The 16711-nt window shown below is 36.5% G+C and overlaps 2 protein-coding genes across 3 annotated transcripts in view; one reads left to right on the top strand and one right to left on the bottom strand.

Moving 5' to 3' along the window:
- Positions 1-7234, top strand: part of itchb (itchy E3 ubiquitin protein ligase b) — a 30964-nt gene extending 23730 nt beyond the window's left edge. The window contains exons 20-24 of the mRNA XM_081387104.1: positions 1361-1481; positions 2163-2267; positions 2358-2454; positions 4037-4109; positions 5059-7234. Of these exons, the coding sequence (XP_081243230.1) occupies positions 1361-1481; positions 2163-2267; positions 2358-2454; positions 4037-4109; positions 5059-5158 (496 nt within the window). The 3' untranslated portion in view covers positions 5159-7234. The remainder of the gene's footprint in view (positions 1-1360; positions 1482-2162; positions 2268-2357; positions 2455-4036; positions 4110-5058) is intronic.
- Positions 7235-8798: 1564 nt separating this feature from the next.
- Positions 8799-16711, bottom strand: part of znf341 (zinc finger protein 341) — a 28325-nt gene continuing 20412 nt past the window's right edge. Inside the window, exons 10-16 of one of the 2 annotated variants that reach the window (XM_081386003.1) lie at positions 15361-15569; positions 13192-13288; positions 12193-12325; positions 11702-11813; positions 11547-11617; positions 10702-10902; positions 8799-9698 (exon numbers count right to left, since the gene is read on the bottom strand). In XM_081386003.1, coding sequence (XP_081242129.1) covers positions 9454-9698; positions 10702-10902; positions 11547-11617; positions 11702-11813; positions 12193-12325; positions 13192-13288; positions 15361-15569 — 1068 coding nt within the window. In that variant the 3' untranslated portion in view covers positions 8799-9453. The remainder of the gene's footprint in view (positions 9699-10701; positions 10903-11546; positions 11618-11701; positions 11814-12192; positions 12326-13191; positions 13289-15360; positions 15570-16711) is intronic. The other variant, XM_081386004.1, reaches the window with a different exon arrangement.

Below are 16711 nucleotides of genomic sequence, written 5' to 3'. Positions count from 1 at the left end.
AGTGGCTCGTAACTTTGGAAAACCACTAGCCACAGTGGCTGGTGAGCAAAACAGCTAATGTCAAGCCCTGGTTATATTCATTATACTTGTAAAAATCCAATTAATGCTCATATTATAAAAGAGCTGCCTTTGGATTTCCTTCATTTCAGTGCCGTCACACTAGGTCTGTTCCAACAACGGATTAAAAAAGCGATTCTTCACTGTTATTTACAACAGAATCTGCATTTTAATGGGTTTAAATAAAATATTTTTCAAGAGATAGTTATAAAAATCAACTGTGCATCAAAACCACTCCATTCCTGGGAAAAACTTTATTTTCAAAAGTCAACAAATTTATGACCGCTGAATGTGTCCGTCTCTGAGCAACATGTCATTTATTTAAGCCATTAAATAAACTTTATGAACTACTCAAAAAGCATTTCGAACGTCTCAGCACGTTTTATAATTACCCAGAAATGAAACCTAGTTCACCCCTCAATCATGTCATCACGTCCGTCGAAAACACAGGCTGAATGTCGGTTGGAATATTAGAGCTAAAAACATGGACATAACTCACTCATGAGCATCACTCACTTCACTGAATACTTGCCGGCTAAGTAATAAATAATTATTACCTCACGATCCACTGTTTTCAAATCCACATCGATGTAAAAAAATAACGTGCAGTTCACAGTAGTGTTCACGAGAGCAGCATGTTGAAAATGGCGGCTTCAACACACTGTCTGTCAGAGACGATAACATACATAATACATAATTGACTCTCATAAGCATAGATTCGAGAACCTGACAGGTGATTTTATGAAATGTAGATATGTAGTTGCACATGTAGCGGTTTAAAAAGTTCCATCAGGCTCATATATTGGCTGGTCAGAGTCCAGATTTGACCAGTATAGAGAATATTTGATCTCACATTAAACTCAGACGAACTGGGAGACATTTATCAACTCCTCAAGAACTGTTTGAAGCCATTACCATTGAGTGTAACATCAACACTGACTCTCCTGTAAATTACTGTCTGCAAGTTAGTGAAGGCTTTTTCATGCTTTATCTTTATTTATGCAATTCTTGCCAATTTCCTGACCAGTGATTTGTGATTAAAATGGTTTAGACCATTAAAAAAAAATCTAAATATTTTGCTTTTTTTGGTTTGTCCCATTTTTTTTATTTGCCCAGGAAAGTGTGTCTGTGTATATATATATTTATATATTATTTGCCTGTAAAGTACGTTTCAAAACCAGGTTCTGTATTTGTAAGATGGTGTCTTTGAAGGTAGATGCCTGTGTAGACCGGGATTGGGATTGGACCGACGCTGCTGTGTGTGTTTGTTGGTAGTAAATGTCCAGTTGTTCGTTCTGTCCAGGCTGGTGGCGGAGTGGCGGCTGTCCCGCGGTGTCGAGGAACAAACTCAAGCATTCTTTGAAGGATTTAATGAGGTTCTTCCGCAGCAGTACCTGCAGTATTTCGATGCCAAAGAGCTGGAGGTGAGAGACACTGATTTAAAATCCCATAAATCCCACAAGCCTAAATAAATAAAGCTTAAAGAGGACCTATTGTGCCCTTTTTCAAAGTCTTGATTTTGCTTTTCTCTACTAGAACAGGTTTTCATGCCTGAATGTTAGAAAAACACATTAATCTCCTCATATTCTCCATTGTTGCAGCTCCTCTCTTCCCAGTCTGTCAGTAACGCTCTGTTTACTTCCTGTCTCTATGAAGCCCCTCCTTCTGAAAAGCACACTGTGCTCTGATTGGTCGGCTGGATCAGTGTGTTTTGATTGTTCAAGCGCTTTGAGTGTGTTTGGGAAATGTCCCGCCCCTTACCATAACCGGCAGTTTAACACACTACTAACTAACTCAACCAGGCCACGCCCCTTTATTCTGCGTATTAATTATCTAAATGAGGAATATTGTGACGTGTTCGTTCCCGGGAAGAAAACTTGTTTCAGGGAGTTCAGAAACACTGACACTGATATAGAGAATAACTCTGATCTTTTTCATGCTCAAACAGCAACATTACACACTAAAGAAAGATGTGAAAAAGCATAACGCGTCCTCTTTAAGCATATATAAGCTTAACACAATGCAGTGACATTAGAATATATTCAAGTGTGCAAATAGTTTTCTGCTGCATGTATTCAGTATTAACAGTGTTGTTTGTGTGGTAGGTGATGTTGTGTGGAATGCAAGAAATCGATCTGAATGACTGGCAGAGAAACACGATTTACAGACACTACACCACCTCCAGTAAACAGATCCTGTGGTTCTGGCAGGTACTGACACACACCCTCTCCGTCAAGTGTTTTAAAGGAGGAATCTTTTAGATTGCATCACGTTTTGAGACACTCCATCTTTCTCTGTAGTTTATTAAAGAGATGGACAATGAGAAGCGCATGAGACTGTTGCAGTTCGTCACCGGCACCTGTCGTCTGCCCGTCGGAGGATTTGCAGACCTGATGGGTGAGTTATTACAGATGCACATCTGGTTTTATAAAGCACTTTTTACAATACAGAGTGTTTCAAAGCAGCTTTAGAGTGATAGATAGCAAAAAAATAATGCAACTAATGCGTTTCTTTCGGCTGCACAGCAGATCTAGAAGAGAATAGTGTCATAGTCCAGCTGAAGGAAGTTCAGTGATGGTTCATTTTTGTTGTAAAAAAGTTATAATTTAGTTAATTTATATGTATACATATATACAGCTGCCTTGGAGAAAACAGTGATGTTTTATTCACATAACAACATGAAATAGGATGCACTATGCATTTAACTTCCATAATGTGAGTTAAAGTAAGACACTACAGGTGAATAAGGTAAAAAAACTAAACAATTTAATAGACATAACTATAATAATTTTCCCCAGTAATTAATTATAGTACATAAAGACAGTTGTTATTTATTACAAGTTTTCTGAATTATGTTTAAATATGCAAATAATACAAATATGTACTAACTTGCATTCATTTCCAGAACATAAATTTGAACACTGGATAAAGACATGTTCAAAATTCTTCTTTCATTTTTTTGACATATTAGAGTTAAAGGAACACGCCGACTTTAGTGGTGAAAAGCACCGTTGTTACTTCCGTCAACAAAACCAACGTGACTAGCTAGTAGCGAGCAAATCACTCCGCAGAAGTAGCAGTGCTTCGCCTCCTGAGAATATAGTTCCCAGTATGTATACGGTTAGAAGATGGCTGTGTCTCATGTGACCTTCTTATTTGTACACGCTGTGACTATACAAATCACAACATGTAAATAGGAAAATGTTGGCGTTATTTTGTCACTTATTGGGAGCAGTATGCTAGCTGGAGCCATTTACCTCCAGTCTTTGTGCTAAGCTAGGCTAGCGGTGGGTGCGTCAGACAGATTTATGGTATGTATGGACTTCTCTAACTCTGGGGGATACGGTGAATAAGCTAAAGTCCCAAAAAGTCGGCGTGTTCCTTTAAAGATATTTACTGAGTGGGATTTTTTTATCTCTCTTTTTATCACTCCATAAATCAGAAAATACTGTCAAAAATAAATTTTCACCATGTTTTTAAGGAATGAAATGTTGTATAAAACCAGTGTGAATGATATATGAACAAACCCGTCAGTAAAATCCTTTAGAATATAGACAGGAATAAAACCGTTTAGTGTTTATAAGTGATGTTGAAGTGGAGGGAAAACTTTAAAGATATGTATTGTAATTGAAATCTACTGACGCAAATAGATAAAGTGCAGTAAAATAAAAACTTAAATGTATATTTTGGATGTTTTCTTTCCAGTCGTCTGAATTAAAACATAAGCAAATTAGCCACAAAAAAAATCTCAAAACTGACCAGTGCATTAAATAAATAAAAAAAACAGTGGTTTTGCCTGTATCGTCTTTCCTTAAACAGAATAATCACTGGGAAATAATGTTGGATTAGTAATGTGATTATCATCAGTTCTGTGTATTTTGCGATGGATCCAGAAAACTGCTCTGGGTCCTGTTCCTCTAAAGCGTGGAGATTAGTTTGAGCTTGGAGAGAGTGATGTTCTTGATCTGCTTGTTCACAGGGAGTAACGGAGCGCAGAAGTTCTGCATCGAGAAGGTCGGGAAAGAGAACTGGCTTCCCCGAAGCCACACATGGTACATAAACTCACTTCACACACACATCACATTTCTCTTGATGTGATCTGTTGTTCAATAGTTGAGTTGTTTATTTCTGTGTATTTAAGCTTTAGCTGTGTGGTTTTAAAGTAGTAGTTTAATGGTTGCATCTGTCAACTGTCTATATACATAATTTTTCTAATGATTTGGAAAATGGATTAATCAGTAGGCAATGTTTTTTTAATAATAATAATAATAATTATTATTATTATTATTAATCAGAAAGTAACATGAATAAAATAGCATTAATAATCTATATTAACAATAATTAATACGATAAAATAACAATAATAATAATTATTGAGGTTATTGTTATTATTGGAATCATATTTGTATAATTATTTTTATTTATATTTATATATTTATCCTCGTGCTTTATTATGATGTATATGGTAACACTTTACAATATGTTTCCATTAGTTAACTTTAGTTAATGTATGAATTTATATGAACTTTATTAACGTTATTTAATAAAAGTTCAACTGTTTACTGTTAGTTATGTTAGCTCAGGTTCATTAAATAATATAAATTATATTAATATATTAAAATAATAACAGATACAACTTTATTTTAATAATGTATAAAAATTAAAAAATGCCAAAAATGGTTAGATCATGTTAACTGACAACAACTTAATTGTAAAGTGTTACTAGTTATCATTTACTTTTTTATTAATTGAATTATTCAATGGTTATCTAAATCATTAAATGTAATTAGTTGTAAATCATAAAGCATTTTTTATTAACTATATTTTTTTTAATTGATAAATTGGTAACTTATTCCTCATTGTTTTTTAGTGACACTCCTAGCGCTTCATATACTTGTGTGATATGTATTCATACTTGTAAACCGCATATGATAATCTTAATATCAATAACCTGTTATATCGCAGCTGTAAATAAACGTTCCTGCTTTTCTTTCGCTTCAGTTTCAATCGTCTGGATCTTCCGCCGTACCGAAGCTACGAGCAGCTGAAGGAGAAGCTGATGTTTGCCATCGAGGAGACGGAAGGGTTCGGACAGGAGTGAGACGCTCTCTCACACACACACGCGCGCACACACACACACACTAGTTTAATTGAGAGGACAGACCATGACTCGATGATCCGGCACACCGGTGCATTATGGGAATATGGGGGTTTCTGCACTCACCTGTCACTTGGTATTCATTTTCTATTCCCCACGAGACGAAGAGGGCTTTATGCAAGCGTGTAAGATACGTGACTTTGATGTTTCTACATGTGATGAATCCAGCAAGACTTTTCTCCACCACTCCAGGAGAAAGACGTAATGATTCACGAGAGCTCTGTGAATGTGTGTTTTTATGTTTGCAACCCTTCGACGGGTCTCCTCCTCGTGCCTTTTTTCCTCACTGTCATCCAAGAACAGCTGTGTTGATGAAGCGGAGCTCTCTGGAAGACACGAGCGCCGCTCCAGATCCCGATCGCTCGTCGCGCGACTGACCAAAACATTCGTTCATTTCAAACTGTCAAGAAATGCCCGTTTTCATCCCAAAATCAAAATCTTTTTTTTTTTATATTTTGCATTTGCGAAATTTAAAACAAATTCATGACCAAATCTCATTGTAATATGGAATCAAATATTTTCCATGTGTTCCTGTTACGGTAAAGTGCCGATCTTGTGCTGATCTAAAGAAAAAACGAAAATAAATATTTAACCAAATTAATACATATTTTAAATAATTCAATAACAACAGAATGTTTTTTTACAGAAATGTTGTGTGTTAAATGTTTGATTGCCATGAAAAATTTAAATAATGGGGCAATGCCAAAAATATTAATGATCCTATTCTCTCTCTCTCTCTCTCTCTCTCTCTCTCTCTCTCTCTCTCTCTCTCTCTCTCCCGCTCTCTCTCTCTCTCGCTCTCTCTCTCTCTCTCTCTCTCGCTCTCTCTCTCTCTCTCTCTCTCTCTCTCTCTCTCTCTCTCTATATATATATATATATAAACACACACACACACATATATATAAATTAAAACATCTATTAATACAGAAACAAAAGATATAATTAACTGGCCTAACCATCTTTTGGGGGTAAAAATACTAACGTGCCTAAGACTTTTGCACCGTGTGTGTTTGTGTGTATATGTGTATGTATGTATTTGTGTGTTTGTATTAATAGGTGTTTTATTTCTCACACGCACACACACACACATATATATATATATATACATTTTTTTTTTTTTTAAATGTGTATCTTGATTTTGTGGTGAAATATGGCCTTGACATTTCTAAAATGATAAAATGTACTAAAAGTTCCTGTTTTGGAATTAGAGCCTGGAGTTCTTGTACTTGGTCTCTGGTGTGTTTACTTTCACGCTCTTGTTCTTTAGCACAGATTCACATTACTGAATTATGAAATGAAATTACTCTGAAATTGTGTCATTTTTGACGCGCAACAGACGTGGCTCACACCTCGAATCCCTGCAGCGATAATGTGAGTTAATTTTGGGACTAAAACTGGGAGAGGGCAGTATTTATTAGAGGTACACGTGTCTGATTGACAGCGAGTATCGAGCGCTCTAGTTCTATAGGGCGACTGCTTTTTAACGCGTCTTTTTAAGTATTCTGGAAGCTCTTTGGCTGTTCAGAAGTGATACTAGTCTAAACCACTGGAGCACAAAAGCCCCTCTTACAGCTTGCAGCTGTGGTTCAGTGCATTGCATTATGGGTAAAAATATCAAGGCTCGAATGGATGACTGTCTTTTTGAATTAAAGAAAATAAATCAATATCAAATATTTATTTCAATAGCTATTTTTATCCAAATTACCCTGTTTGAATGAGTATTTAACTAGTGAAATCCCCAGGACAATGGTTTGTTATTAAGTGACAAGGCTTTCATTTTGGCTTTTATTTCCGACTGATCCATGTAAACCAAACAACTTTGACTCTGTATATGAACTGAATCCTGTACATGTGTGAATACTCTCCTCTCTGTTCTGATAATTCAAATGATTTTAGTATTAAAGTAGAAGCGACTGCTTTCAGGGTTGTTTCAGAGTTTATTTACTAGAGTTGATTTGTATGTATAGTCATATGTGAAAAGATGTTCAGCAGCTGAATAAATAATTCTATGGGAAATGTCTTGTTGGTGTTGGTGTTTGTTTTTTAGACCTGAACTCTGTTCATAGCAACAAATCCACATGGGATGAGATGTGACTTTCAAAGGGTCATGACGTGAGAAATCAGATTTGCCTTGATCTTTTGAAATATAAGAGGTCTTTGTACCCTTAAAACATCCTGCAAGTTTCAGAGCTTAAAACATCATCCTCATTATAAACAACGCTTTTATTTTATCAAGCTCTAAAAACAAGCTTTTTTTTATATAGCAGAATCTGTGACATATATTTGCATATTACTGTCTCCAGCAAGATATTGACCAATAGGAATACAGCATTGCACCATAGGCCCCGCCCACTAATATTAAGTTCTTTTTTGAACGGTTGACGACAGAAAAACGATCGCTTTGACGCGTCCATACAGCTCATTAGCGTCTCTATTAGAGAGACTTCAGAAGGATTCCATCGTCAGAAACGAGTGGATGCTTTATTTTTAATCGCCAAAGGATTATATGTTTGTTCGGAGCATTTTTTTTTTTAAATAATCCGAGGCACAGTGTATCGGAGAGTTCGCAAATCTACTTTTCTTGACGAAGCAGCGACTGTATTGAATCTGACAGCAGCTTCATCATAAACCGTAAGTAAATTATTTTATAATGCTTTGGCTGTAAATGATGGTTTTATATGAATTATTCCATATGGATAATGTTTTCAAAACACTTGAGTTTTGATATGTTTCTTGATGTTAGCCAGTCATAACAGTGGCCGTTTAACGTTACTAACGAGCCTTAAAGGAGCCGCGTCTTAAAAACTCATTTCAGAATGTAGAAATTAATCGTTTTTCTGCATATATATTTGTTTTTTGTTTTTGTTTTTTTGTGTGTGTGCAAAACTTTATTAACGTTATTAGTGAACCTCAAGGAACATGTTTAAATAATTAAAAAAAATCGATGTCATGGCCACTTTAAAATTTTAAAATCTTTTAACTTGTTACAGCATATTAAAAACACACCGCTTATTGCATGAAACCTCACAAAACAATCCACAGACAGCCAATGAAAGCCGCTATAACCGTACAGAGATCTATCTTTTTACATTTCATTTATTTTTACTCTAGTTTTACTAAATTTAGTACATGAACTTAAAAAAAAAAAAAAAAAAAAAACGAAAATTAGGCTAGATATGTTGCCTTGGCAAGTATCTGTGGGAAAAAAATAACGCTTAAATTGAAGTTTTGGTTGTCTTTATCTCAGTTTAGTATTATTTATATTCTATTATAGTAGTTATTAATTTGTAATTATTATTTAGAATTAACTTTTATTTTTATATTTTCAGTTTTTATTTTAGTTGAAAGTGCTGTTTATGTTTATTTTATAAAAAATTAACTGTAATAAAATGTGTTTAAGTTGTGGTTTTTCATGTAATATTTATATTTAATTTTTGCCATCTTTATTTAATTACCAAAAAAAAAATTGCAATAGTTTTTTAGTTAACAATAACAACAGCATTTTGACAAGTTTTTGGTCAATATCTCATAAATTGCATGATTTATGGATACTATAGGCAATAAAACAAGACATGACCATACTGCAAACATGCAGAAATTCAGCTCAGTATTTTATTTCTGTATCAGGTTACAGTCTGAGTTCATCTCAACAAATGCGAGAAAAAATAAATTAGCTAACCAGAATGTTTTAATATAAAACATATCACATTATTAAAGATCAGCAACAGGGTTTTTGTACCCTTGACAATGATAGAAAACATCATTTATACTCTTGCTTGTGAAGTCGTGATGGACTTGTTTCATTGAGAATACCATCTCAGCAGCTGTTTATGAACACTATTTATCCATATTACACATTAAACATAAGAATTAAATAACTTACGGTGTACACTACAGTCTTGAGTGCTCACAGCATCCCAGACATTCATATTTTAACGATTTATAAAAAATTAAGTCATAAAAAAAATCATAAAAGTTGTTCATTTGTGAAAATTATCTAGTAAGTATAATTCACTTTTGTTGATCGCAGAGCTTTATTTATTTATTTTTTATAATATAATAATCCCAAAAATAGTCCGATAATCCAAAAGCCAATGAAAAATGCCGATTCCGATGCAAACTTCCAGGTTGGCCTACAAATTATCATCATCCCTGCACCACTCCATTCGTAAACAACATGACACAAGTGTGTGAATTCTGGGAAATCCAGCTTTGACTCTTCATCATCTAGATCTTCATCAGTCCACCGTCTGGAAGCACATGGGTTCAGAGAGCAGTCTGACGGCTCGCTCTTCTTCCTGCATGTGATCCAGTCTCGTCTCATTATTCCTCTCTTCCTCCTCCTCTTCTCTCGTCTGTTTCTCCTCTCCATCCATTCCCATGATTCCCTCCTGCTGCGTCTCGTTATCATTATCGTCATTATCATCGCCCTCCTCTTCGCTTTCTCCGTGTTCGTCAGGCTCCATGGCAGAAGATCCGTCCCCTGAATGTGTCATAAAAAGTTGTGTGTAATATGATATGATGATGATCTGTTTGTATAGATAACATGATCTGTAGTGCACCTACTATCCAATAAAATGCAATAAACATTGTGCTTTTTTGATATGAAACAAAGGCTTAGCTTCCAAATTCACTTTACTGTACCTGATATACAGTGAAACCAAAAATTATTCAGACACCAGATATAATTTTTGATATTGTTTTACTAGTGTGTGCAGGACACTATAGTTCATTTATGTAAGTGAGGAGAGCAAAATAAAGTAAACTGTGACATATTATACCCAAATATTCTTCATACAGTGACTACCAGTAACATTTATTAAAAATTTGGGACCAAAAATGATTCAGACACTTTGAGCTGATCATGTTTTGCTGAAGTGTTTTGTCTTTAATTGCTAATGCTCTTTTCACACACAGACTGAACACAATGAAGCATTGCTTGGTGATTGTTTGAGCTAAACTGGTATTATGTAATTGTGTAGTTAAATTTAACAGCTGACAGATATTCATCATAATTCATCAGTGAGACAGTCTAACAGAAGGACGGACAAAACCAGTCAAATATCAACTGATCTGATAACTCATATTTTATTACCATTTTCTAAACCATAGCGAATAAACTATGTTGAAGAAAAACATTGAAAAAAGTTGAAGGTGTCTGAATACATGTTGGTTTGACTATATATTTAAAAACTCATATACATAATATATTGTGTGTGTGTGTGTGTGTGTGTGTGTGTGAGTGAGTGAGTGAGTGTGAGTAAGTGAGTATGTGTGTGAGTGTGAGTGAGTGAGTAAGTGAGTATGTGTGTGAGTGTGAGTGAGTGAGTCTGTGTGTGTGAGTGTGAGTGTGTGTGTGTGAGTGAGTGAGTGAGTGAGTGAGTGAGTCTGTGTGTGTGTGAGTGTGAGTCTGTGTGTGTGTGAGTGTGAGTGTGAGTGTGTGTGAGTGAGTGAGTCTGTGTGTGTGTGAGTGTTTGTGTGTGTACCCTCGCTGCTGTTGTCCCGTCCCTGCGCGGCGCCCGCCAGCGGACACTTGTGATCTCTGTAGTATTTCTGGCGTGTGAAGCCTTTGTTACAGGCGGAGCAGCGGAAGCGGTAGTTGTCTGTGTGTGAGCGCTGATGCTCCAGCATATGAGCTCGACGACTGAACGACTTCTGACAGAACTGACACTTATACGGCTTTATACCTGCAGGAGAGAGACGACACACACATTTGCGTCGCACATTATTATACAGTACCACATTACACCATGAAAAAAACTCATATATATGGCTGTCAAATGATTACAATTTTAATCTAATTAATTACATGATGCAGTGATCTATATAAGTAATCACAAATTAATTGCACATCAAATTTGGCTGATAAATTAGTTGTTATTGTGTTAAATGACAAAAGCATCAAATAGGCAAAAATATAATAATATTTGATTCAACATAGAATTTATTACACATAAACTTTTAGTCTGTAACGGCCATGAGGGTGAGTAAATGATGACATAAAAAAAAAAAAATATATATATATATATATATATATGTTTTGTTTAAACGGCTGATTCGTTCAGGAATTAAGTAAATGGCTCTCGTTATGAATGAGTCGTTGAATCATTGATTCACCCGATTGATTCACTCAAACTGCGCTGCTGTGTGTTGCTCTGGGACACACTTCTGCCCTGGCTTTATGGGCAATATTTTCGTTGGCAAAAGCGAGCAAAAACAGACAATATTGTGTCTAAAATATGACAGTATTCATTTCTTATTTATTGAACTGTTGAATAAAATCAATATCACACTTGCACTCGTGTGATACTGCGCTGTTGCTCATCCTCACCTGAATGAGAGAGGATATGAGCTTTGAGTTTGTCCGGCCTGTTAAACTCTTTGGTGCAGCCCACATGAGTCCTGCAGAGGAAACACAATAGAAATAATGAAACATGTTCACATGCGACTGATGATCTCTGTGCCGATCTGACAGCTGTCACTCACCTGAAGGGACACTTGTACTTCTTGAAGGGTTCGTGAATCAGCATGTGCCTCTTCACTTTGTCCTTCCTGTTGAACGTGGCCTCGCAGACGGAGCATTTATACGGCTTCTCCCCTGCAGAACGAGAAAACCTCGCTTAACCTCACTGGAATTCACCAGATACTCCAGCAAAGCAGATTGATTCATTTACTTGTTTCTACACATGACCCAGTCTGTTGTGATTGGTCTACTCTGCTCTGATTGGCCAGATGGCTCAGTCTGATTGGTAGTCCGCTTACAGCTTATTGATCTTTGAAACTTGGAAACTGAAGACTTTTTACATTCACAAACAGCATTATAATTACACACTGCATGAAAGGTCATATCTGAAAAGGCATACTAGGGGCAATTTATCATTTCTCATGCAATTCTTATACAAATTATATAACTAGCTACATAACAATAAAACTGCATTAAAGAGTAAAGGACATTTCCACCAAATAAAGCGTCACACCTGAGTGGATCTGTGTGTGTAGTTTGAGGTAGTGCTCGGTTTTGAAGAACTTTTTACAGATCTGACACTTGAATTTGCCGCCGACACCGTGAGTGGAGAGATGCCTCCGGAAATACCTCTCGCACGGAAACACCTGCGACATACAAACACACTGACATCGATTCTCCATTCTTCAGTGTGATTCTGTTCACAGAAACGGTCAGCTAATGTGGACTAAATCTTAAATTAAAACTATTCAAAGTCGTTAACTGAAATAAAGCTAAAATGAAATAAAACGGGTATATTAGATAAAAAAATTAAACTTAAAAAACTAAACGAAAAATACGTTTAAGCTGAAGTACTAAAACTGACATAAAAATAAACAAAAAAAATAAAAATAACAAAAGCACATAAAAAAACTACAAAAACTTAAACTAAAATTTAAACAAAAACTGAAAATATCAAAATAAAAGCTAATTCAAAATAGTAATAAATACTATAGTGTAATACTAAAAGTATTAAAAATAATTTTCGTTAATTTAAATAAAACTGATATATAATATGTATATTGAAAAACGTAAACTTGAAAAGTACAAAAAAAGTCAAATCAAATGTTAATAAAAGCTAATTCAAAGTATTAATAAATACTATAACAGTGTATGAATAATACTAAAAATATTAAAAATATTTTCTTATTACCTGAAATAAAGCTGAAATAAAATATGAATATTAGATAAAAAAAACTTAAAAAAAAAAACTTAAACTGAAGTATTAAAATGAATAAAACAAACTGAAATGAAATTAATTAAAAATAAATAGAAATATAAAAAAACAATATAAAACTTAAACTGAAGTATTAAAATTACTAAAACAAACTGAAATAAAATAAAATAAATTAAAAATAAATAGAAATATTAAAAAATATATATATATATAAAAAAGAGCAACGGCACATAACATAATTACAAAAGGCTTTCGATAAAATGAAGATGAAAACTGTAACTGTAGTATCTAGAGTACCTTCATGCAGTGTGGACAGGGGTAGTTGTGTGTGGCGTTCAGCAGATGCTGTTCCAGAGCTTCTTGAGTGGAGTATTTACTCTGACACTTCATACATCTGAACACAAAAACAACCAGTTCAAACAGATCTGAGTTCAAAACACTTCAACCTAAACTATCATCACTGCTGTCGCCATATTTGCTGAAGGAAATTTCCTACTCATTTTTATTAACTAACATTAATGCTGTAAGAACATGCTAGTTAATACATTAACTAATGTTAACAATTGAGACCGTATTGTAAAGTGTTACCAGTTATTATGATAAGTGCATTAAAGCTGATACATACATTCTTATTTTATTAAAAAAAACTACATGATGAAAAGTTTTTATTGATATTCAAATTGGGTAATGCATTGAAAAAAAGATTTTCTTCCTCAGTATTTTCCATCTTTCATTTTCTCAGGATGTACTTGAGAAGCAAAATAAGATAGTCTTGTTTTCTGAAAAATCCAAATGAAGTGAGTTTGTGCTGAAAACAAGAACAAATATCTGCCAATATCTGCTCAGAAATATAAACTCGTTTTCTCTTTGAGTTTAGTGGATTTTTCTGACACCATTGGCAGATTTTTGTTCTCGGTTAAAGCAGAAACTCTCTTAATGCCGGGTTCAGATCAGAATAAACGTTATTAATGTCTGTTACGATTCTCACTTTGTCAGATTATGTGGTTTGGTGTGTCATGAACAAGAAATATCCCAGATAGCGAATGACATCTGGCCCAGTTGTGGCCCACATCTCCCACATTCTTCTATGACGAATGACGCCAATGACTCAACCTGAGTGTGGCTGGCAATAGCATACATAACCGGGCCTCATCTGGGCCACACATAGCAAGCCACAACTCACACTAAAACCAGCTTGATGTGTGTCGCCTATGTGACCTTTGCCGCTGCCAGATTGAGCCAAATGTGCCATAGATGGCCCAGATGAGGCCCTAATATTAATATCTGGGAAGGTGTACCTAACTATGTCCGCCAGAAAGCTGTGAACAGAAGAGCTTCTGTGCTCCTATTGGTCAAAGCCACCGTGGAGGGATGAACAAAATTAGCTAAGCATGCTTTCTGTCAGGACGTTGTGAAGCATTGCAGACACACTAGACGACCAAAGATATCCTGCGACAATTCATCATGATCATCTCACAGTGTGTTTGCTGCCACGACCTACAGCTACTGACTAGCCAATAAAAATGCAACAAAATGTTTTGATCAACGAAATATGACGCTAAAACGTAAAACTACTTTCCTCATGCTCCATTTTGCAAGATTGGCGTGCCAAGTTGGCCTCTTTTCACTAGCCATGGCCGCGTCCATATTCCCGCGTCCTATTCACATCGTACCCAAGTTTATTAGATCCATGTCGTATTATGTGATTTGTAATGATTTTATAGGATTGACGAAATCGCACAGGCACGAGAATCACCACGACACCCAACGTCAACGGCGGGGCTCATTTGCATATTCATAGAATCAATCGGACCGAATTCATTCCGACTGATGAATCTTAATGTAGTGTTTACATGAACGCTAAACATGTGCTCGTTTATATGTCACAAGCTTCAAATCAAAAGAGATTTTTTGACATGCGCACACTGCACGAATATACAGAGTTTCCCGATGTTTGCGCACAATAACCATTCTCCTACATTGGTTCTTTATTTGTTTTAAACAGCAGACTTAATATTTATCCATTTCTGGTCATAATGTGGAGTAAATGAGCAAATGAACCGCTGTGCTGAGCTGTGGATGAGAGTCCCAAACAAGGACTGGTGGGACGTTGTCCTGCTCCACTTTTTAGAGTAGAATGGAGAATTTTAGGATGACAGGACACTCATTTATACAACACTTTATTCAACAGCTCGTGTCATATATCATTACGCTATTTCTACGTCATTGCACGGTCCTTTCAGTTTCGGTTTTCAATCCGATCAAGTGTTTACATGTTCTCTCGATCGGATTAGAAAAGGAATAAACCATCCCTTTCAATCCAATCGAAATTCCAATCGGATCGAATAAGGTGTTTACATTAAGGCTTAAAGGATTATTTGGTTGCATGTTAACGTAGCCAGTGTGTTTTTCCCCTGAAGTGTTCCTGATTCCTGCTGGTGTTGTGTTGCTGTGAGCGTGTCTGACCTGTAGTAGTTGGTCTCCTTGCGCTGGTTCTGTTGCGGACAGAAGCTGTGTGAGTACTGGTGAAGGCCGAGCTCGAAGAGCGACGGGAAGACTTTACTGCACTGGTGACAGCGGTACGTCAGATGCTCCTGGTGTGTGTGGATGTGCTCCAGAAACTGATCCAGCTTCTGGAAGGTCTGAGAGCAGCTCTTCACCACACAGCGGTACACCTGCACAACAACAACATGCGCTTAGCCTTAAGGCCCGTACACACCGGGACGAATATCGGCGCGCGTTATTCGCCAGCGTTTCTCAACGCGTTTTTTGTGTTCACACCCAAGCGATTTTCGCTGACGATGAGCCGAGTGAACATGCAAATTCATTCCCTGACATTAGATGGCGCTTAATACCACTCCATAACAGTTCTCTTTTATCAAGATTTTTGTAGTCGCTGTCGCGTTTGTCACAGTTCTTTATGTTTCGACACCAACGAGACCAGCAGCTCTACATTCATCTTGCCTTGCATCTTCCTCGTCTTATTTCTTCCCGGAAGTGTTTAGACCATAGACTGTAAAAAATATGGACAAAGCGTCTGTGACGTCACCCATAGACTTTCTGAAGAACGGGTTTGAAGCAAGCGGGAAGGAAGTCGACCGGAAGTTGAAGTCGACCGGGTGCCGCCATCTTGTAGCAGAACTTCACTTGCGTTAGCAATCCCATTGACTTCCATTCATTTTGGCGTCACTTTGACAGCGAATAACTTTACATCTGAGGCGTTTGAAGACTCCATTTGTCCATTTTTTATTTCTAAAGAAACACGACAATGTATAAAATGCTCCATTACCTTGTAGCTTATGTTATGGCCCCGTAGAAGCAGTTTTTGTAAAAGTAGGCTAACGATTGCGTCATAACCACGCGACTCTCTGTCGCACACTAGAGAGATTACCGTATGGACGGGAGGAGAAGCTCGCAGGCAATCGGGGAGACGTGGAGGCAAAATGACAATATAATTAATCAGAATACTTAGCAAAAGTTTCTCCTGCTCCAAGCTCATGGACAGCTCCTAATCACACTCTCCGTCTCTGCAAGATTCGGAAGGGAATGATTCAGATTTCTCTTGGCACAGCTACTAGAAGACAGACGGGTTGCTCACGTGGTCCGTGTAACGCTTTGCTCGGTTTGAGTCTGCGCGTCAGGAAAGGAAGTGCTAAGAAATCGCTGAAAACGGGCTTCACTTGTCTCAATTGAGTTCCAATGGGGTCGCTGTGTCCATTTCTTTTACTGTCTATGGTTTGAAGCCGTTTATGGGGGGTATGGGCGGCGCCATCTTGGAAAATCTTGGGAAATCCTAACCCCGCCCACCTTCTAATGC

This window comes from Scardinius erythrophthalmus, assembly GCF_964197995.2.
Source record: "Scardinius erythrophthalmus genome assembly, chromosome: 15".
Classification (NCBI taxonomy): Eukaryota; Metazoa; Chordata; class Actinopteri; order Cypriniformes; family Leuciscidae; genus Scardinius; species Scardinius erythrophthalmus.
The sequence above is the reverse complement of the archived record's forward strand: the minus strand, read 5'-3'. Positions and strand labels throughout refer to the sequence as shown.